Raw genomic sequence first — 23,871 nt, 5'->3', positions numbered from 1 at the left:
TACTGAATTACGTCGTTGCCTTTGAATCAAGGAATCTGGGGTTCGATACCCGGTGGAGGCACATAGTGATTCGGATCCAACTTTATGCTGTAGGTCCAGTGCCGATTAGCCTTTCTGAGCATAAAATGGACTTAAAAACAAACTCAATCAATTCATACTGGTTTAATCTGTACTGAGAAGCGTTACATTTACTTGCACAATTTTTTTTTTGCACATTTTAACTTCATATTATGTTATTACTTAGTCCATGTTTGAAAAATGGCAGGAAATTAACTGATGCGTATCTGTGTGCTTCTTTTTAATCTATTTATGAAAGTTTATGTGTTTTAACTTCCTTTGTTGAAGGATATTGTGGATCCGAAGTTGACAATTTTACGATTGGAAGCGGAAAGAGATGGTTACCTGAATGAGACAGATTTCCTCACATCGTTTAAATCGTCAGCATCCTTGTTATGACAAAGGGACTGTCATAGGTGAATGCAATTTCAAGGAGAGCTACAGTAATATATTTCAGGTATGTTGATTATTAAGCAAGATAATGGCTTTGAAAAATATAGTGGAACCCAGATCTTATATTCTCAAATTTAATATTTTCCCGCATTTTAACTTTTTTGAACTTGATCCCCTGAAAAACATAAAATCGAGGTTTCATTGTATCCACAAATATGGTTTAGGTGACGTACCATGCTTCCACATTGCAAATTTAACTTTTTTTTTCTGATTAATTTAGAATAAACACTGGGCTGTATTGGGACTGGAATCTCCTCTTATCTCCAACCAGACTATCTGGTGTGGCTCCATTATCATGCACACATTATATTTACATTCTGCAATTTTTAAACCCAACATGTATACTCTGGGTAGAATAAAGCAGATGTCCTATCTTGACATCTGATCCCAGGAACTGCAGCCAATCAGGCCACGTCTGTTTGGATCTTACGGTGCTGGAGATTACATGCGTGAGAAATAAAGAGCTGTGTCTGTTCTCTCAGATGCTGTAACCTTTGTTAATGAAGTCAGTGGCACTTTGAAAATAATCATAATAAATAAATAATACAAGGTGGAAATCTGGTACATTGCTTTGACATATAAAAACCACATTTACAGCATCCACCATGAATTCAACAAATATGTTTTGACTCTCATATACAGTGAACCCTCGATTTTACGTTCCCGGATCTTACATTTTTGCACACTATACTTTCAATCTTATAGCAAAATGCTATAAAATTTTCATCGATTTTACAATCAGCGCTCCCCTGAAAAACGTAAACTCGAGGTTCCACTGTATTTCTTACAGAGAATAAGAGAACTTAAGTTTTTTAATGTAGAAAGCCACACTTGGCATTTCTGGTCTGTCTTCAACCTTTGTTTTCTCTCTTCATGTGTGTGTGTTCTCCTAGAGTATCTAGAAAAAGTATAACACCATTAAGCCTTGTTTCCATGATATGAAAAACTCAATATGCTGACCAAGGCAGAAATTTATTTTATTATGTTTCAACCTTCTAGCAAGGTCTTCTTCAAAATGTAACGTTTCAACCTTCTAGCAAGGTCTTCTTCAGACTCTGCACCAAGTACAAATGTAACAAGGTACAAAACAGGACGATATATATACACACACACATTACTCCCCTCCAGACTATTAGAAAGTTGTTCTGGAACATTCTAGCAGGTGGCTTTCCCTTGTCAACTGTACTTTCACCTAAAAGGCTAAACATATTTTCTTCCATCTAGAATGTGGAATACTCCTCCTCTCTTTTTCTTTCTCTTCCTCTTTTTGTTTCTCTTCCAATTCTCCCCTGCCACTTTTCTTCCTTCTTCTGTTTATGTCCAGTCTATCCTCCTTCTCATAGCCATTCTTTTCCAGCTGTTTCCATAGGCTATTTATTTTGCCTTCTTTTTCACATTCTTTTGTGCATATTTTCTTGATTCAGAATCTGGGGAAGACCACAGAAAAGATATGCAAAGTGCGTAGGAAAGCTGGCATTAAAACTTACAGGAAGGGAGGGAGAAGCATCTTAAGAATAGTGAAGAATTCAAACTAGAAAAAGGAAAAGAGGAAGGGATTATCTACGAAGTGAAATGTAAAGAATGTCAGTGTGTGTACAAGGAGAAACAAAAAAGAGGCTGAAAGACAGGTTGAAACAACATAGGGATGGTGTACGACTTGAGAGATAGAGAAATGCGATATTTAAACACACGAGAGAAGCAGAACATGACATAGAGTGGGATGAGACTAAGCAGATAGGAAGGGAGAAGAGAATGCTAGTGAGAAAATGGAAGGAGGCCAAGGAAATAGAGAAGAAAGGTGAAGAAGACACAGTGAATTGGAATGGAGGACTGAAGATAAACAAAGAATGGAAGAAGGTGTTAGAAAGAGTAGAAAGAGTAGAAAGGACAACAGAGAAAGAGGAGAGAAGAAGGAAGAAGAATAAAGGAAAAAGAGCATGAGATAAAGAGTCCAGCCAAATCCGAGATGGAAGAAAATATGTTTAGCCTTTTAGGTGAAAGTACAGTTGACAAGGAAAAGCCACATGCTAGAATGTTCCAGAACAGCTTCCTAAAAGTCTGGAGGGGAGTAATGTTTGTGTATATATATATCATCCTGTTTTGTACCTTGTTACATTTGTACTTGGTGCAGAGTATGAAGATGATCTTGCTAGAAGGTTGAAACGTTACGTTTAGTTTGTTTTATAATAAAATAAATTTCTGCCTTGGTCAGCATATTGAGTTTGGCTCAGTCGGTAATGCGTCTGACTACCATGCTAAAGGTCTTGGGTTCGATCCCCGGCCGGTTCAAATCCGGGAACTTTTCTAACGTTGGAAGCGGCCCCGGTGCCCACCCAGTGTCGAATAACATGGGTACCTGGGGGAAACCCTGGGGGGTAAAGACGGTCAGGGGCATGTTGCTGATCACATCACCCCCACTCACGACCGGATCAAGAAAGTGTGGGGCGTTACCCCCACACCCCCTATATGCCTTCATGGCGTGGTGCTAAGCACAGGGGAGCACTTTACCTTTTTTTATAGAAAAAGTAGTTGTTCCATAATTGCTCATGAAAATTCTAGTTTCATCTAACACTAAGGTGTGTAGATGCCCTTCTCGTTTGGCTCTTCACACTTTGTGAGGAAGACTGTACCTGCCATCATTAAGTCACATCTTTTGTTTCTTCTCCCTTCTTTAAAATATATTTTTTATTTATTTGCTTATTTTACTTCGCTTTTTGTGCCACTTTTGGCTAATTTGCGAAGATGGGGATGAGTGATGATATGATGAATGAATTCGAACCTGGGACCCCTGGCATCATAGCACGATGTACTAACCACTCTGCCACAGGGTCTTTAAAATAGACTAAGCCAAGTGTCAGGTTAACCTTGCAGCAGGTTTTCGCATATGTAGATCCAAGCGTGCGCGCAGAATATAGTTCCACTGAGACGAGTTATATTCCGACACAACTTCATACTTGCAAGAAAACAGTCATTAAATTTGTAAAATACAGACAAAATAATACATCCATTAGCAGGTGTGGACTTGATCGGTTGCAATCACTGTGCAGACGAACTTGGATCCACAGATTCGACAACTGGAGTTTGTATTGCGCTGAGGAATCGCTGAAGTCCAAGTGCGAGTCGAGCAAGACTGAATACATTGCAGAGCACGTGCAATCCGTGATACCAGTGTTGCACATCCCACTATTCTAACCCTATGTTTATTGTGATAAATAATCGTGCTATACAGCGGCGAGAATGGCTGAATGGAGGTCTCCTGTTCAGCAAGTGTTATTGTGGGCTTCATCCGAAGGGAAAAGGTCTTCAAATCAAGCAAGTTGTTTAAAATGCATAATCCTCCTTACGGAGACAAGATCAAAGTAAAACAGGGCGTGAGGTGATTTGCCGTCAATGTGCGCACAAACTGTATCCCGGGTGTTGAATGATTTGTGGTTTGAGTTTAGGAAGGGGAAACGATTGTTTGCTGTTTGACGACAAAAGAATGTCCGCGGTATTAAAAGATAACCCCGTGAGAAGAAACATGTTTATTATTTGGACCAGACGTGCTTTAACTCGGTGAGGGGAGGGCCGAAGCCTACATGGTATTTTTTTTTATATACCACCGTGCAAAACCACAGCCAGGACTGAAGAAACCGACGAGAAAGGGAGAGGGGAAGGGGGAGGCTTATTGTTTCACCCACTGGCAGCAATGAAGTCTTTGTTGAACGTGCATATTTACTGTTCCGTGCAAAGAAAGGGAAGGATGATTAGCAAGAAATGGACAGAACAAGATTTGAATCCTGGTTTAGTGAAGTGATTCATAAATTGAAACCAGAGTAATAGCAGCAGACAATGCACCTGACTGTATATATCACCAATAACAAATCATGCTTTTCTTTGCTGGTATAACTTGAAGTGCGTGTGTCTTACAGTAACCAAGTTTTTCATAAATGTATTTTTTATAAACCAAAAACAATAATTTGTCATTAAATTCAAGAGGGCCTATCGTTGTTTACTTATATATATATATATCTTTGTTTCTTTTTATCTTTGCGTGCTCGAAATATACACACATGCTCATGGGGGCAAGGGGGCCGTGGCCCCCCTGGAAAATGAAAGTCAACCAAAAATTATGTATTTCACACACATAATTTCATTTTAGCCACAATAATATGTGTTAATTATTGCATTAACACAATAAATTCAAATTTAAGCAATGTTTTTTTAGGGAACTACACTCTTTTAGGGGAAAATGTGACTTGTTTGCCCCCCTGGAAAAAAATACCTTCCTTGCCCCTCCCTGAAAAAAATCCATGCACATGCTCTCATGTTTCGAAGATATTTTGCATTTATATTAAGTAATGACACATTTTTAAAATGATTTATGTGCCGAAAGTACTTCTAAAATGTTATGTTTCAGAAGACAAAAAGAAACAAAACTACATTTCGCTTGACATGCATGCAGGTTTTGATGTGTTCTGCGGTTGGCAATACTGTGGATTTTCTCAGTGTCTGTGATGTAAGCAGCTCGGCGGTTGAGGCAAGACTGGCATGGAAGATTCTGAGCTCAGTTCTCGCGCGGATTGATACATAAAACCTGCTGCAAACTTAGCCTGACGCGCGGCTTAAGTTGTGTGTATTGTACCACAACTAAGCAGACTTCATGAATGTTTAGTGTTGTAAGTTTTAGCAATATCTGATATTGTGTATGAATAAAATTGTTGGAATTGTTAAGTCACCTGCAAAGAATACAAAATTTCAAATCTCATTCTGCAAAGTGTCTGAACTTTATATTTTGTGTTTACTTCTCCATGTTTGCACTATATGCACATCAGATTACCATATTTCACTTTTTGTTTTCAGTCACTTCTGAGTGGAATTATATGTGAAAATGTTCCTGCATCTATAAAGGGAGCCAACCAAACGTCGGAAGAAACACCAGACAGACATACAGTACATTAAGTGACTTTGAAATCATGGTTGTTGAAATGAACACTCAGTTCTTTCATTCTGAGGATTCTTTGATACATCAAAGGTAAACACTGGCTTTGATGAATTGACAGAAGGTAAGTACCGTTTTATTATTGGGATCAGATTTATGTCGTCAAATGTAGTCAAGCTCCAAACATGTCAGGAAATACACTACCGTCCAGTATTGTGCCTTAGTTTGTGTGTATATTATGTGTGTACTTTTGTACATAATAAAACTAATTTTCATGAACACGTATATATTGTATTAATAATTTCAAATAATGAACACAGAACAAGATATTTACCTCCTTTTAGTGAATTATAGAATTAATATATATTGTTTCTTTTAAGGTTTTGATGTAAAAGATTGTTAGATTTGCACTTATGGTAATGAGTACAGTTTAGAAAACATTTTACATATATATTTATTGGTAGGAACTCAAAAAAAAAAAATACATTTTTGTTGGAGCTAAGTACAATATTGAATTCATCACATCTCAAAAAGAGTTTATTTTGGTCTGTTTGATAACAGAATTTAATTATTTACAAGTCCCTGTGAAAGGCAAGATTTAAAAAAGAAATCTTAACCCCATGAAGCAAGTAGTAATGCACAGTATAAGAATAAAATATATATATATATATTCATTTCTTACAAAATGTACACCATCTTTTTACTTTTTTACAATTTCCCCATCATATAAAACTACTGCTGTGTGCTTTCAAATAGTTTACTCTCTTTGTACGAAAGCTAGAAACATTGTTTACAACATTTATCACAGCTAAATCACCCCACAAGTTTCTCCACTAAAAAAAAATACACGCACACCTTCAGATCTAATTTAAAGCTCAGGAGCTTCAGATATCACAGCTGCCCAAATTCCAGTTACACGGTTCACTCTCATTCACGTAAACACACCCACACTTTAATTCATTGTGTTTTTGCCTGTGCATTGCAAAATTTCCATATTTACAGATTTGCATACGTGTTTGTCACTTCCTTTTCTGGGACTATAAGGTGGTAACTGTCGAAGGAAACATTTGAAGGTGTCATTTCTTCTCCAACAACTGTGGGTAGTTTTCCACTATGTTGAGAAGAATTCCATCAATGTACGATCTGAGATGAACATTTACCTCTTTCTGTTCCTTCAAGGCACTTCGCATCTGTGAAATACAAGAGCAAAATATAAATGAAGTGTTACTAACTGGGTATATAATTATAAAGCAAAGCAAATGTGAATTTGCAATCAATACCCTCAAATACTTCAGCATCACCTGCTATGATCAGAGTCCCCATCCTGATATTAATATTACTTAAGTTGGAACTTATTACTATTTGGATTCTAATAACCATGGGTGATGATGCATCATTCGTTGAATAACAGAACCCAGTTTCAAAAGAATCTTGAGGTCACATTCCTGGTTATTTTCTCTTCATAAGATTTAGAATTTTCAATTATCACATTCAAAGCCAAAAAAAGAAGAAGAAAAAAGAGCTGACCAGTTGATTGGAGGTTCAGCATTTTGTGCCAGCTCATGCAACTGCACTGTAGTTCAACATCTCACCACTACATGGTGGCACTACTTGAAATTGCAAGTGTTGCCATCTGGTGGCAAAAAGATGAACACTCTGGCCCTGTAGTTCAGCAGTATCTTCCCACCAGAAGGCAGCACCTGCAATTTATGTGGTTCAGATTTTTACCACTAGATGGCAAGTCTACTGCTCAGGGAGTTCATCAGTTTGCCACCAGATGGAAGCACTTGCAATTTCACTAGTTCAGCCTTTCACCAAAAGATGAAAGTACCACTGGTTGGAAATTCATAATTTTGCCACCAGATGACAGCATATGTAATTCCAATGTAGTTGAGTCTTTTACCACTAGATGGCAGTACTACTGGTCAGGGAGTTCATCAGTTTGCCACCAGATGACAGCACTTGCAATTTCACTGTGGTTCAGCTTTACACCCCCCAGACCACAGTACTCTTGGTCAGGGAAGTTCATTATTATGCCACCAGATGGTAGCCCATGCAATTTTCACTGTAGTTCAGCCTTTCACCAAAAGATCAGGAAGTTCATTTTGCCACCAGAAGGCAGCACATGTAATGTCACTATAGTTGAGACTATCACTAGTAGGTGGCAGTACTACTGTTCAGGAAGTTACTCATTTTGCCACCAGATGAATCATCACATTGCAGTGCTATTTGTCTGGTGGATTTCAGCATTTTGCCTCCAAGTGACAGTAATTGGAATATTGAACTGAGAAATAATTTTGTGCAACTTACCTGCTAACATTTTACTTTGTAGTGAGCTTTGCTTATACAAGCTGTTCAGCCCACACATTAGGTTGTTCTTAAGGTCCAAAAATGTATAATTTTAACAACAATGATGCCTACACACAGGTGAACCGAACAATGCCCTTTTTTAACTCAGTTTTATCAACTTCCAAGTAACATAATCAGACTTCAGTTGGTAAAAAATAAGTGCAAGATGCAGGGATGAAAGTCAGAGGAAGAGCAGAATAACAAAGAATATTCAATAGAAATACATCAGGATTATCTTCAACAGACAAATTTCTAATTTTGTGTTTTCTTCAAGTGATAATTTTAATCAACTGGTAGAAAATAGCATTCTTGACTTGTGTGTAGACAGTTTCAGTACTGTTAAAATAACATTTTTTTTTACCCAAATGAAACCTTCATGGAAAACTGAAGCTACTGAAATTATGACTGAATTACTTTTACATAAGTCTCTAACCTTTTACTTCCCGCTCCAAAATTCAAATATTTCCTACTTACAATAGAGGAATAAAGTAGTGAGTTTTTGCATTTGGAATTCTCTCTTTTGTTCATTATAAATTCTCAACAAGGAACATTTAAATTATTACAACTTATCCTACAAATGTCCTTTAAAAAAAAGTATTTACACAGATGAGAAAATGATCAAAGCATGCATGCAAGCAGATCTACCATTCATGCACTGGATCATGGATGTTTGTGAAATCTTAGAAATGCATGCACAACACCAATTTTGAAATGCGCAACTGCACCATAAACACATGCAATCCGATATTACAGTAATATTCTATAATCAAAGTACATTAGCAGAAGGGAGGACTTATCCAATTGAAATGAACAAATTTTCAGTCTTGATGTTTATGTTGGGCATTATGTCAACTGCCTTGCTTATCTTTGTACATACAAGCGTAAATATTATAAAAAAAAAAAAGGGATTTGTACTGCTCATATGCAGTGTAAATAACAGGAACGTATACTGTAAACATGTACAAATAATAACAATATAGCTGATTTGTACTTTTTAAATACTCAACACTTCTTCAAAACACATTCCACATCTCTTCCTCAAAATAGAATGAAACGTAATGCAATAATAATAACTAGAGGCACATATTTTTGGTAAATAAAAAAGCAAAATTTCGGTACAAAAACGGAGTCAATTTCGGGTTCAAAAGCGGTAAATAAAATGAAATAACGGTGTTATAGCGGTGAAAACTTGGATGAAAAGTGGTATATAAAAAGACATTTTGGTTGTAAAATTGTGAATATAATCCAAAATTTGATTTAAAAACTACACTTATTCCACAGAATTAACATTTCACTTCTAATAGCACATTTATGTAGTTATAAGAGTATTAAGTTTATTTCTGTGTAAAGGAGTCCATTTTTACTTCTCCAATTTTAACAGCAGAATTAAACAATTTTCCGGGAATTGCATAACTCTCAGGATAATTCAGACCTCAGAAGGTGTCGCGTCGGTGAATAAACCCTGAATTTCGTGTTTAAGAGTATATTTTGCATTTTGCAGTTCATTTCGCATTATTTCGTGACAAAACATGGTCACAAAATGCATCTCGCACCTTTCAAAAACATGAAAAATTAACACTACAATGTGTTTTTTCAAATTTCGTTTTTTCGTCAAAAACGAAATATGCATGCCTCTAATAATAACGTACAACAATAATCAGTAACAATTGACTGAACAATGAAGTTGCATTTTTATAAGCTGCCAGTTAACAAAAATGTTCAAAAAACAGTTAAAATCGGATCATTTGAATGTACTAATAAATTATCCACTGTATGCACAGTAAGGCTAATTAAGAGTGGACCTACAGTTTGAAGTGGTATCCCAACCACTATGTGCTTCCACCAGGTATCGAGCTTGGGACCCCTTGGTTACAAGGCGATGATACTACCACTATGCCATCGGGGAGGCCCGTCACATATTTATGTGTGCAGGTGTATATATGTACGCATAAACTTTTGAAATGTTACTGATTATATTCTTGTAGCTGACATTACATTTCATTCTGTTTCCAGTTCTTGAGCACAGGTGTGGTGGTGGAATGTGTTGAATATCAAAAGTATAAATACAGCTTTATTGTTATTAGTTCTCATACACCAAAACGATATTTCTCACCACAATCAAAATGGATATTTCAAATCTCCACGACGACGACTACGATTCCGCACAAATAGATTGTTTAGATAGTTTAATGGTTAAAACAGTGAATTGTTCGGAGGTTCAATTCCTCCCACCATTTCCATGGTTCGGATCCGTTGCTGTATTACTTAACCAATCCCTGCACTGAAGAGTTTGAATCCACTGCATTTACTGTTAGTATCCGTTTCCATTTCATGTTAGCTAAACAACGTCACATACAGTCAAGTTAGAGCAAAGCCATCAAACATATAACGGTGTTAATAAGCAACATAAACGAGCAAGTATATTTTTCTAGCCTACCTTTCCTATCGACTTTTGCTCTTCTGAACTAGCCTCCAGCTGTGGAAACAAAGAGGAACAACAGATAGAGCATTCAAACCCTTTCACCAAGTGCGTATACACACAAACACAAAGTGTGAACAATAACACCTAGTTGTTGACTTTCACCCAGGTGCAAAAGAAACCTTGTATTTCTAAGGGCAAGAGTTACAGTTTCACTTGAAGTGTAACAGGGCTTGCACTACTGTGTATTTTACATCTAAAGTTTAGTTGTAAATGCTCCAAAAAATTATATCTTTGACATGATATGATGCCTGCTGTCTCTGAATGAACACATTTAATCTTGGGCAGCGACATAAAATAAAAGTATATATAATAGGGATGGTCTGATATGAAATTTTGGCCCATACCAATAAAGTACCGATATAAAATTAATCGATATTCTACCATTCCGATATAAAATTAGAAATGGTCCTTTAAGAACCTGAAAGGTTCATTGACCTAATATATGTGTGTTTCAAGGTGACCGCAGTGCAAAAGAAATTGCATATTTAGACATTTACTTTTCTAGAAAGTAGGGTATGGAGATTATCTTTAAAAATTACAACAAAATGGCAGAATTTTACACTAAATTATCCGATATTTATCGATATATTGGATCGGTAAAATAATCGATAATTTTACCAATACACCGATATGCCTATATCGGCCGATACCAATAGAGTGCCGATTAATCGGTCCCATCCCTAATATATAACGTAGTTGCTAATATTGGTGAACTGGACTAAACTCACTTTTTTAATGTTGGTGCTTGCAACCGTGCTTTCAGATAAGTAAAAATATGCATCATTTAATCTATTTTCTCTCCCCTGTGCACTGCAACATCCCACGAATATGAATATGGTGGCAGGATACCACACACTCTGTCTGTACGGGAGGTGATGTGAACAACACTACACTCTAGCCACATTTAAGAAGGAACATTGTCTAAAAAATTCCCACCAGAGATCACCCTCGCCAGGAATCAAATCTGGATCATTGGGGTTCCTATTTACTCCACCAGGAAACAGCTAAAGTACAACAGCAATGTCTAATGTTCTCTGGCACAGGTTTATCCAGAATATTCTATGTGGGGAGTGTAAGTGTAAATTTAGAGTGAAAATGGGGTGGGTGGATAACTCGGAGGTTTTCTGGCATTAGAAAATTTAATTGTGGGCTTCAAGTGTCTCCAAAATTATTTATCTTGGTGCAGATTTATTTGATTACTTTCAAACCTCACGTCAGCAATAGTAGCATCATAAAACTAGATGATGTGTGTAGCCAGATGAGTTTTTTTTTTATTTCAAGCCCTGCCCATGCTTCAAGCGTGGCAATTTTAACACTAGTATTACAACCTGGTGCATTTTTCCCATCCTGAAAATTATGCTCACAGTTACATTCATCTGCTCAATGGCATTTATGTATTGCTGTTCCATCTCGGTGTGAAATATATATATATACTTCCAGCAACCTAAATTTTAGCATGCGAATCCTAGAAAGAAACCGTACCTCTTGGTCTTTAAGATGTGCACAATCCATAGAACAGTAAACAGCCAAAATGAGGGTATCTTCTACAAGCAGAAACTTCCGTAGTGTAGAAATAGAATTTACGGGTGTAACAACTGGTGTTAACAAAAGTATGGGAAGTTCTTGGTGTACGGTGTTCACGGATAATTATAATTAGTCAAACTTCCTTTTAACTCTATCTTGTTTTACCTTTCACTAATTTGCTAGATTAGAAATGGAAGCACCACGTCCCAAGCTGCAGAATAAGCTGCTCATTGTTCTTATTATTTAATTATTAGCAAAGTTAGAACAAGGACTGCAAACTAACAGCAAAGCTTACCTCTGTGTATGTACTACACAAAACATGTGGTAAGTGACATTTTGGTCATTTTTGAGTTACAAAGTAAACTGTGCCATCGTTCAATTTTCGAGTAAAATTGCCATGTCATACAATTTGCATTGGAATCATTGAAGCCTTCTGAAATTGGTAAACACAACACGAAAACACTTTATCTACAGTATAGCTTCTAATAACCTTTTTACTTAATGAACTCAGAAATGACCAAAATGTCACTTACCACCCAAGCCCTTCATTTGTTTCCCAGGGACAGTGAAGTACCAGAAAATAAGAACAAGTTGGACCTGTTGCTGCTGTGTTGACTAAAGAACTGCTAAATGCTCCATGGGTACTGATCACTGCATTGACACATCCTTCAGTTTATTGGTTGTAGATTTCTAATGAATTGCTATGAGGGTAACCTATTGCATAATTGATTAGAATTTGAATCTGACTTCATTATGCATTTAAAAAAAATCTTATGAGCTTGTCTGTTAACCACACAATATATGTGTATTATTGGTTACGGAAAGGTCATTATAATGCCAATTGTCAATTTCTGACTACCATTGACAGACTGATAGATCAATTGAGATGATAAATTGCCCACTATACCAGCACGTGGTATGCTTTCAGTTCAAGTTTCCGACAAAAAATAGATAATAATTGGTTCTAGTTTCCAAGATATGAACAGTTCACTTTTGATTGTTGCAGATTGAATTTCTTTTTTATTTACGTATTTATTATTTTTTATGCCAAGAATGCATTGGGATAAGAAGTGGCCAGAGTGATCAACACTTTTACGTAGCGTTGTAAAGAACGGAACTAAACTTTACTTAAAGCCCTTCTAAGCTAACACTGGAAGACAGATGTACGTACAATTGTGGTGCATGTAATATGTTCAAGTGGCCGTGCTACGCACCCACACCTCCAAGTCCTGCATTAGGTGCTCCCAAGCATCACACGGTACTAACCTCATCCTGACTCATGGCTTCGAATTCCGCAGCCAGGCTGTTGTTCCCTATCCCAGTGAGGAGGTCGCGTCCAGCCTCCAGGCTTCGGTTCAGGATCTGTGCCTGCAGCTCCTCATTTGTTTCCTTTAAATCTGCAAAACAGTAAATACTCTTCCAGTCACATCGTTTTTTTTTATATAATGCTGCCAGCATATTCTAAATTCATTGAATGTTTGTACATTGTACAAATTAATTGTAATATTTTAATCAAAAGTAAAAAGTGTCCACAAAGAAGTCCATAAATCTAAACATATCGCCAGCTGAATTCTATTTTGTTGTTGAGAATGCCAAAACTTCCAATGCCTCAAGAAGAAGATGATTGGATTGGATTGATTTGTTGTTTTAAGTCCACTTTATGCACAGTAAGGATAATCGGGACTGGATCTACAGTTTAAAGTGGGATCCGAACCACTATGTGCCTCCACCAGGAATCGAACCTGGGACCCCTTGATTACAAGGCGGCGACGCTACCACTGCGCCATCAGGGAGGCCAAGAAGAAGAATACTATTTTGTTGCATGTCTGTCTGCACTGACTTTGCAAGAGAGCTGATTGAGGTTTGTCGTATGTGGATTTTGAATACACTAGAAAATTTGACAGCCAGATATATGTTGTTTCGGAACATAACACAATAACATCATCAACTCATTTCTGATGAAAAGTGGAGATACGACAAAACGATATACTGCCAGCAATTATTAAAAATAAACCTACTAGAAAAAAAAAGGTTGCAAATAAGATATGGATTTTTTTTCAGTGGAAATTCTTAAGTAAATCTCATTTGGTGCTCACCACTTCCATGTAGAAATTAGCTATCAGCTCTCGTTCACCACCACTTACTTTTATTTTCATCCCGAAGAGTTTTTAGCTCCGACTGTAGCTCACTGAGTCTGGAGGGAAGCTCTAGGCTGGATGGACTCCTGGCTCTGGATGCACCATTCTCCTTCAGCCTCTCCACCTCTTGGCTTAGCTCCTCCACCAGCTGGAAAGATAACATTCCATGTAAAATGTCCTTGCACATCATTAAAATGAAGATTACTAACATCAATTATTTTGAGAGTCTGTAGAAATGCATTTCATATATTAAAGATAATTCAAACTCCCTCTTCAACGTAAACCTCGTAGGATCTATCCTTGCCATACCACTTCATATATGTAGCGTAATAAAAACTAATATTTATTGAAATGGGAAAGAAAATGTACAAAATTTTAACATATGAAAGTGCACATGTGATGCACTGAATGCATGTTTGGGGAATAAAAGAAGCGGTTGATAATAAATAGATGTAAGCGAGTTACTAATTTTTATCCATGAAACTTACTTGTAGAGGTTCTAATAATTTTGGTCGCCTCTGCCACCATTGTAAAAATGTAGAATAACTATAAAGGTTTTCGGTTGCAGAATTATACAGGGTAAGTCAAAATGATGGACCCGATTTCAGACATTTATTCTGTGAAATATAATAAACAAATGTTTTTGAGAGACATGTGCTAAGAAAGGTAAACTGTCAAAAAAAAATTTCAAACAAATCATAAGTGTTCTATGTGAGCACCTTGGGTAGCATGTTGCGGTCAATATCAGCAATGGCTGCTGTGATGCAGACACGCAGGTCATCCAATGTTGTTGGAAGTGGTGGTACGTAAACATGATCCTTGACAAAACCTCACATGAAGAAATCACATGGGGTCAAGTCAGGGGAACGAGGTGGCCAATGAAGGAAAGGTCGATCCTCCGGAGATGCACAGCCTATCCAACGTTGTTCCAATGCCCCATCGAGATGGTCCCGAACGCTGCCATGGTAATGCGCAGGGGCACCATCCAATTGGAGAATGAAATCTGCGATATCCTCTGCAAGCTGTGGAAGGAGCCATAGTTGCAGCATATCAAGGAAAACAAGTGCTGTCACAGTACGTTCATGGAAGAAAAAGGGCCCATAAATCTTTTCATGGGAAATGGCACAAAAGGCATTCACTTTGGGAGAATCGCGTTCGTGTTCCACAAATTCATGGGGGTTAGCAGTTCCCCAAATTCTTACGTTGTGTCTATTCACTTTCCCTGAAAGGTGAAAAGTTGCTTCATCACTCTTCCCCAGTCGACGGACAGCCAGTTGATTTTCGTTTACAGATGCAGCCCGAATCTCTGAAATGTTCATACCACTTAAGAATGGCCTTCCCCATAGGTGATTCTCTCCGATATTTGGTACGGAAATGCCGTTGCACACTAATCACAGACTTGTTCACATGATAATCAAGCACACAGAAAGATCTCTGTTCTCCAGTCAACGCCATTTTCCTGCTCGCTGCTGACTCCTAGCGGTAGAAAGTGGAAACACTGCATGGAAACTAAACTTTGAAAGTTAACCTTTCGAAGCGCATGTCTCACAATAACATATGTTTATTATATTTCACAGAATAAATTTCTGTAATCGGGTCCATCATTTTGACTTACCCTGTATAACTTAATTTGTTTATGATGCAAAAGTGGTGGCTTGGATATGCGTGTCACATTAAGAGACCTATCGAATAAAGTGTGCCCCCCTATGCATCCTCCAATACAGAACTGCAATTCATATCCCCCTTTAAATAGTTACAAGCCCATTACTAGACATTTGCAAGTTATTTACCACATTAAGCATGTATGCCTGTACAGTTAACATAAGAAAGAAGTACCTGAGAATTGGCTGTCCTTTCTTGAGTGATCTCGGCCTTCTCCCGCCTCCCCATCTCCTGCATCTTCGTGTGCTCCTCCCTCAGGGATGCCAGGGTGGACTCCACCTCCCCCAACTGTTCCTCCACCACGTTCTTCTCATGCCTCAGCCGTTCCACCTGCACTCTCAACCTCTGGATCTCTTCGTGGCAGGACACGCCTTCTTTCTCCAGTGTTTGAAGCCTGCAGGAGGAAATCTTTGTTTCATGATCCTTAAACATGATCTTAAACAATTTCCATGAGAAAGTTCTCTTTGTAAAGTGCAAAACAAAATATAATCTTGTTCCAGCACTCTTACTTACAATGGTACTCTTAGATTATTTGTGGGTTGGTAATTTAATAATGGCAACTATTTATTCTCAAATGATACGAAAGAGACACCTCTGTGAAACTTTCACAGCCCTTCGATGTAGTCACCAGAAACTACATGTGCTAACCACTCCACCATGGGGGGCCAGCGCTTCATCTTAAGGATCAAATCAAAATCATAGGGGCTGATAAAGCATCTGCCAGCCCCATCGAGCTGACAAATTAGCCACAGGTTGCGCTACATGCGCCCAAGCATTGTCCTGCAAAATCATGAGAGCACAAAGTGTTCTTTCGCAACGCAGGTTGCAGGTTATGTTCCAAAAATGAACAGTAATACTGTACATTGACGGTCTATCCTGGAGGTACGGTGAGAATCACCAGAACTTGCACATTAGTGGGGTTCTGACTACACAACTGTAGACCGCCAACTCCAATGATACTTTATACCTCTCGTCACTGCGCATGTGCCTAGTGTCTGAAGGAAGAGTCCATTTACTGGGAGGTAGCTTAGGTATCAAACTAACATGTGGTATAAGTGTGAAGCACCGGTTTCGTTTCATGGCATATATACAGCAGTGTTGCCACTATTAAACTTCCAACCCACGTACCTACACTTACACTTAGACCCAATCAGGTAATAAGCCATGGTGCCTCAATGGCCAAGTGCGCTGAGAGGTCACCTGACAAGTCTCCCTACTGAAAGTTCCAGGTTTGATTCCTGGCCTGGGCACGTGTGTTCTTTTGCAAGTGTTCGTTAAGCATAATTCATTTCCCCCTGTTGCAATTGGCTATTGGCAGAAAAACACTGTAAAATAATGTGTTTACATCTCTAATGACTGAAAGGCGGAAAACAGTCAACCCAGCCTGATGTGGTTCATAGGGGAGGCGTCGAGTGTATGGTCTGTGGGAGGAAGCTCAATCAGGCACAGCATTTCTTCATTCACCCAAGCCGTTGATTGCTACCAGGTGAAGGGTGTTCAGTTGTGGCCCCCACAGTTGAACAACTTGATTTTAGTTGCACTAAAATAGTTGTCATGGAAGTTTGTGTAACTCATGTTCTCACATCATTGTTCTATTCCTCTGTCTGTAAGCCTTCCTGCAGTTACAAATTATGTGATTGTCCTAGGTTGTCCTTGAACACAGAAGGCTCCTGATTTCCTTCTGGAGTTGTGTATTTTGATGTTCTAGATAGGAAATGGCTGAGTATTCAAGAAAAGTTTTCTAGCTTAAAAAAAAAAGTTCTTTCTTATCTCTAGAATGTCTTAATTTGAAGGTTTGAAAGGGTCTTGAAAGTGCTCTGTCACTAACGGACCCAGGAAACTAGAGTGGTGGAATCTGAAGGTGGTTAGATACAATCAGAGTGCGTAGCTTTCACTCGGAAACTTATTTGGTGCAATGGCAATGATGTTCAATTTCTATACCTCAGTGCTTTTGCATAAGTTATACTAACAACATGAAATTTCCCTCCTGGGTGTAGAGTATTGAATAGAGTACCTGATGGCATAGTTCTCCAGCTCCAACTGCTTCTCCCTCTCCACCCGCACCATGAGCTCCTTGTGTCGCTTCTGCTCCTCCTGCAGACGTTCCTCTGCCCTCAGCTCCACCTCCCGCAGCTGCTCCTCCAACATGTGGACTCTGGAACAAGAACATACACTTCAATTTTAAAATGTGGTACACTATTTTGAAATTAGCTCATGTACATAAAACTTGTCAGCTCTTTGTTTTCTTCGAGGTCGTTGAACAAGATTTTCGCCTATCGTACCTTTTTCTTATTGAGGATGGCAACTCAAGAAGTCCTCTTGCATGAAGTTGGTGTACCTGCATAGTATTTGCTATATTTCTGTTCTTCATTTCCTAGCATTCAAATAGGTTATGACCTCGTAGAATCACTAAAATGTTAATGTGAATGAATTACACATTTACACAGATTTGTACTTGCCTTAATTTGTATGTATGTGTGTTTTGACGTTCAGCTAATTTTTCAGTATGCATTCCACATGAAATATTTTTTTTCCCTCAACAACTACATTTCACTTCCACTTTTGCTTCTGCAATTTATTTAAGAGCAGCACCAAGGTGTGTGCACGACCAGAAAATCAGAAAAGAGACATATCTTAGAAAAAGAAATCTGATAGCAAATGCACGCAGTAGAACTAGTGTCAAGTGAATCTCTCATTAGCTGTTTGAATGCTAATTTCTTGCAAGACTCACTCTGATCAAACTACAGGGTGGTGTAGTTTTGTATTGTATCTACCAATTTTAGTTGATAACCCTGTCCAAATGCAAGCATGTAAGCAGTGCTGGATCTACAAGCTGCAAAGCCCTGCAGTGCAGGGGGGGGGAGACAAGTAAGCCTTTAGGGGGCCCTCAGCAATTGACATAGTACAGGGTTTAATGTGTATGTAAAAAATAAATGTAGTTACTCAGGGGTACAGAAAATAATACAATATATACAGGTAAAGTTAAAGTTCCCTGTGCATAAAGCACAGTGCCATGAAGGCACATTTAGGGTATGTGGGGGATAGAGCCAAACATATTTTTGATGTCTGCCATCTTGGAGGTGATGTGGTCAGCCCCCCTACCCCCCAGTGCCATTTGATTTGAGGCTGGGTGGGCCCTAGAGCCACTTTATTCAGGGACAATGCTGGAAAATTCCGACCTTAGCACCCAACCTGGGTATCCCACGTGGCAGTCAGTCTAGAAAGTTACGACTGCATGATTGTAACAAATGTATCATTTTCCAGGTGTGAGAAAACAGTGTCATATATATATATATCACACATCACCCCCTTCCCATTTATAAAAATTGAGTTGATTTCAATATGGTGGATGTCCTCTTGGAACACACCAATGTAGTTCCCTCTAAGCCTAACCTGTTTCTATCATGACCAATTGTACCCAGCTTAACTTCTTTACTTTTTATAGGGGTGTTAAAGGACTTTGGAATCTCTGTAAGTCCTTATATGTGTGACTGTCAACACGAGTGTGTGCGTATAATATATGTGTGTGTGTGTGTGTAAGGGGGGTGTAAAGGTAGGTAAGTAGAGGGGGGGGCTTTGGTAATATTTTGTGGGGGGAGTCCCAAGATTTGTAGATCCGGTACTGCATATATGTGCAGGAATCTCCCATGCTTAGGAGTTGCAATCATTGGTTCAGACATGAATCATGGCAGTGAAAAGCATTCATGAAAGAGATTCCATTCATGAGACAAAGCAGGACACTGCAAGGATAGTCCAATCAGGCTGGCCATCGCGGGACAGCATGATGAGGTGGGTCAGACAATGGAGAGCTAATGGTGGTGTGCAGAATCAGAAGTCTCCAGGTCAGGAGAACCATCAGGGGGTTCACTCCTAAGCATGGGAGATTCCTCTGCATACAGGCCTACATTCAGAAAAAGTTCCCAACTGAAATTGGTAGATGCAATATGAGCCACCCTGTATGTTCTTCCACCTTCAGTGTATCTCACAGAGGCTGATCTTTGGGGTTATCTCCTTTAAGGTTTAGACCATGGCCTTTGAGCTATTTATGTTTCTTCATGTCGCTCGTTATAAATCAACCTTTGGAATCCAACCCTTTCATTGTAAGATGATGGGCTTAACTGGCATCAGAACAAAGCTGGCACCAGGATAGGTCAACTCGGATATTCGTCAGTGCGGTGCCAGATAGAAATAATTGTTTGTGTATGATTTATTACCAGTTTCTAGGATGATGCTGCTTCAAATTAAGCAACTAATCTCATTTTTCCTGACTTTGTGGATTGTTTTGACGTACAGTGGACTCTCTTTAATTCAAACTCCAAGGAGACTGGGAAAAAGTTCGAATTAAGGAAAACATCAAATCATTTAAGATGATTTCAAGGGGAATACCTTGAAATACAGAATAATTCGAATTACAAATAGTCTAAGTACAGCCATTGTATTTTAAAATATACAAAATTATTGATATCACATTCTGAACAAAGTACTATATGAAGATCATGTTCAAATATTGCAATCAAAAATAATTCATATTCACTATTCGTGAGCATGTTATTGGATATGAATAAAAATTTCCACTTTGATAGGTATAATAATAGTTTGATATTGAACACACAGAGTTTTGTAATTACATATAATGAACGTCACCGCAGTGGCACACCGGAAATGAAAGGGAACACCAAATTAGGAACTTCTTAGCCTCCCATAATTCTGGGGTTTAAGCTTCAACATAAATATATACATTGATTGTTCATTAATTGTAATAATGTTTGTACTGTAATTATATAGGACACCTGACGATTTTCAGATATCTTAAAACCTTTAGTTTTAGGCCCTGCATCATAGTATGTTACAAGACTTGAAGTGTCTCTTCATTCTTATTAAAAATAAAACCAGAAAATACCACATTTAACTGAAATGTTCATATTTACACGTGAAGCATTCATCAGACACAAATAACATCACGGTTAAATAATACTTGCTCATTTTATTGGGTTCATTTGTACTAATTTAGACAAAAGGTTGGGTGGGAAACAGGTAATGAAGTCATCTGCCGCCTGTGAGCTAGAGGCCCGTAAATGAAATCAAGTAACAGGAATTTCAACAAAAGATTTCCATTTGGCCCTCTAAATTACAGGATGGATCCGATTTGGATAGCATATACTTATTTAAGCAATATTCGTATTATTTTCTCACTTCCAAAATGGACTAATTTCATGTGACGATTTCTTGGCAAAGGAACGTGCTGTGGCATCATACGAAGCATTGCAAATATTAAGGGCAAACTCGCAAAATACAATTTGCGGGAATCAGCAGTTTTCCAAATGTCTGTCCTATTCTAGAGCAAATTTCAGAATATTATAGGCGAGTAGACTCCTGTTAGACATTGCAGACATACAGTTTTCAATGTGTATGATGCAACAATAAAAGAAAAATTGACTTTAGTCGAGTTCACCCCTAATATACGTAATGCCTCATATCATAATTATGTTAATAGAACTTGTGTCTGTACACTTACCTTGCTTGGAGGGCTGCGTTTTCCTGTTTGGCTCGTGAGTAGCGATCGTCTGTGTTCGTCTGGTTGTCGGCCAGCGCGCTCACCTGTTGCTGCAGTAATTGCACCTGCAACAGACCAGCAATCAACATTACTTTCTAGCTGTAACATATTGAAGAAAGAGATAAAAACTAATTACAATAGAAGCCTAACTGTGGCTACACATCCCTATTTTCCAGAGTGTATCAATGCTAAGATGTTCATGAAAAATGTATTACGGGAGCTTTAATTAATGTGCATATCCAATTGCAAGTATTTGTACTTTTCTTATTTTATTCCACATTTCGCTTGTTGTGATGTAGAATGTAGATGAATGATGATTTTTATGAAATTGATGGACACTTGGAACGGAACACTCATGGAAATTTCTGAAGTTGTTTCAGATACAGTTCTGAAATCATTGTAAAGAAGTAAAGGTTCACTTTATGTACTTGTTGGCTAATCAGAACTGGGCGTACAGTTCAAAGAGTATGAGGTCCATTAAGATGTGACCCATAACCTTCGGGTTGGGTGTGAGATCATGAGTTGGAATGGCTTGCGTATTTTAAGTACAAAGGATTTTCATTTGTCAAATGTAAATGGAATTGCTTTCAGTTTCAATAGAGGAAATAGTAGTTTTAAATCGTTGATCTGGTCAAGCATTTCAGTGGCAGAGTAATGATAGTCTTGTGGGGCTGGGATGACTCTTTCTCTAACTTGTTCAGTATATTCATTGAGAGTTTGTGGTTGTTTTTAGATATCGTATCAGAAGATAATCGCTTATTTTAGACACCAAGTGGCGTTCACTATTTACTCTGTTAAATGGCGATTTAGTGTTAGTTTTTCTCCTATCGTTGGGAGTGATCACTTCAGATGTCGAAGGAAAACCATCACGTTTTTTATACCTCAATGACGATTGAATGTTAGTTTAAACATCTATGACGGGAGTTGCCCCGCCTTAAGACCACAAGGAACAGTTTCAGAGTCCAGCCAGACACGAGGTTCTGGAGAAGGAGAGGTCTGTGCGCTGGATGGTTGTGGGAGGAGAAAACTTTGGGAATATTATTTTACTTGTTCTCTTAGGAATATTAAACTTCCGATCGCGTAGAAAAACACATGAACGGAAGGAGTTCACGTTGAAGATTTTATTTTTGGTGGGGAAAAGTCGAAACTTCCATTTGATTAGCCGGAAGTTGAAGTTGCTTCTCCATATGAAATACATGGAATTCTGTAAATACTTCATATTGTTTTACAGATCGTTCATACCTTAATAATAAACTTTTAAAAAAACGCTTCCACTTGCAACATGGGGAAAAATTCATACTACAGAGCATTCCCTGACATTCGCTACGAGACTCGGCGGCAAGCGGACCAGCGTCAGCGATTGTCTTTCCGGGTGAAGGGGGGGTCCGTGACAGTCGCAAGCTACAGTCTGTTTTTTTTTTTTTTCGATTTCCCTTTCTGTTTACGTTGCAGACTGACGCCAGTATAATCGTCCCTCGGAAGTTGTGTTGTGTCATGTCCGTGTGTTGAAGATTGTGGCTTAATATGGCACCACAAAAGTTTACATTACAACAAAGAATTTATGTTGTCGAGTGTTACTTCGGAAAGAGGAATTGTGGAGAAGTGCGAAGGCGTTTTGCAACAACATTTCCTGGTGTTCCCGTTCCACATAGGACCACTATATTAAACCTCGTAAAAAAGTTAAGAGTAACAGGGTCAGTTCTGAATAAAAGTGGAAAGAAAAATGGGGAAATCTAAAAAAATAAAGTATACAAAGACAATCCGCACACCATCGGTGAGTTAAAAGAGAGTATTGTACGAGAAATCGGGAGAATTACAGTAGACGAACTTGCACGTGTAAATGCCAATTTCCTTCGGAGATGTCAGGAATGTGTTGCAGCAGAGGGACATCTTTTTCAACACCTTCTGTAGTCGAGGTTAGTACACAATATGAAAACTGTAATTTTAATAGCGGACTCTAGCAACTGTCGCGGACCCCGTTCACTTGGAAAGACAAGCTCTGATGCCGGGTCGTTTGCCGCCGAGTCTCGCAGCGAATGTCAGGGAATGCTCTAGCTTGTACAATGCTTCTTTTTCAGTAGCACTGCCCATTCCGACGATACTGAAATAAATACACATCTGGTGGGAAACTGTGACTCTTCGCCTTAATGTAAACATAGATGGGTGCAAATAGTCCAAGTGATGACGCGTATGTTAATTTTAATGTGCGAGTGAACATTTTTGCGTATGTGATATGCAGAACGCTAGTCAAAACATCGAAAGGTCATGCGGACAAAATTAGCTCATGAAAAGGTCCAGGAAAAGTACGTTCAGGTTGTGTTGCCGTTGCTCCCAAAACGAGAACTCCGTACTTTGCCTCCGTTTAATCAAAGCCAACCTCTTTTTAAGTTGGCCAGTGGCCAGCGTTGCGAAAAGCGACCTCCACGTTGCACCTTCCTCCTGCAGTGACTCACTTACTGCTGAAACTTTTCACGCCGTCAGCCCTGCTGTTTTGGTAACCTCGTGTGTTTTCCTGCCATTCCTCGAGTTTCTGATGCCCTAATTTAGCCCCTTTCAGAGGATACTGTGTTTGCAGTTCTACGGGGTTCACAGAAGTTCCAGAAAAGTATTTTCAAAAATTTACGAAGTGTTTAGTGCAATTGCTCCTTCAGTTAGGCCAACCAGGAAGAAAATTGATCGAAGTGAAATTTTAAAAACTAAATAATCAAAATACTGAAACAGCCAGTGTATA

General features: G+C 38.5%; 2 protein-coding genes across 8 annotated transcripts in view; one reads left to right on the top strand and one right to left on the bottom strand.

Moving 5' to 3' along the window:
* The window catches only part of LOC145999531 (uncharacterized), a 73,262-nt gene extending 67,569 nt beyond the window's left edge, over positions 1-5,693 (top strand). For both annotated transcript variants that reach the window (XM_083136504.1, XM_083136505.1), the window contains exons 16-17: positions 346-514; positions 5,353-5,693. In XM_083136504.1, coding sequence (XP_082992630.1) covers positions 346-456 — 111 coding nt within the window. In that variant the 3' untranslated portion in view covers positions 457-514; positions 5,353-5,693. The remainder of the gene's footprint in view (positions 1-345; positions 515-5,352) is intronic.
* Positions 5,694-5,868: 175 nt separating this feature from the next.
* Positions 5,869-23,871, bottom strand: part of nuf (rab11 family-interacting protein nuf) — a 315,659-nt gene continuing 297,656 nt past the window's right edge. For 5 of the 6 annotated variants that reach the window (XM_083136507.1, XM_083136509.1, XM_083136510.1 and 2 more), the window contains 7 exons: positions 21,102-21,205; positions 17,601-17,741; positions 15,761-15,980; positions 13,931-14,072; positions 13,053-13,183; positions 10,218-10,256; positions 5,869-6,621 (listed from right to left, as the gene is read on the bottom strand). In XM_083136507.1, the coding sequence (XP_082992633.1) occupies positions 6,508-6,621; positions 10,218-10,256; positions 13,053-13,183; positions 13,931-14,072; positions 15,761-15,980; positions 17,601-17,741; positions 21,102-21,205 (891 nt within the window). In that variant the 3' untranslated portion in view covers positions 5,869-6,507. The remainder of the gene's footprint in view (positions 6,622-10,217; positions 10,257-13,052; positions 13,184-13,930; positions 14,073-15,760; positions 15,981-17,600; positions 17,742-21,101; positions 21,206-23,871) is intronic. The other variant, XM_083136508.1, reaches the window with a different exon arrangement.

This window comes from Lepisma saccharinum, chromosome 15 (assembly GCF_977018435.1).
Source record: "Lepisma saccharinum chromosome 15, izLepSacc3.1, whole genome shotgun sequence".
NCBI lineage: Eukaryota > Metazoa > Arthropoda > Insecta > Zygentoma > Lepismatidae > Lepisma > Lepisma saccharinum.
Note: the sequence above shows the minus strand (reverse complement) of the source record. Positions and strands in the feature narration are given on the sequence as shown.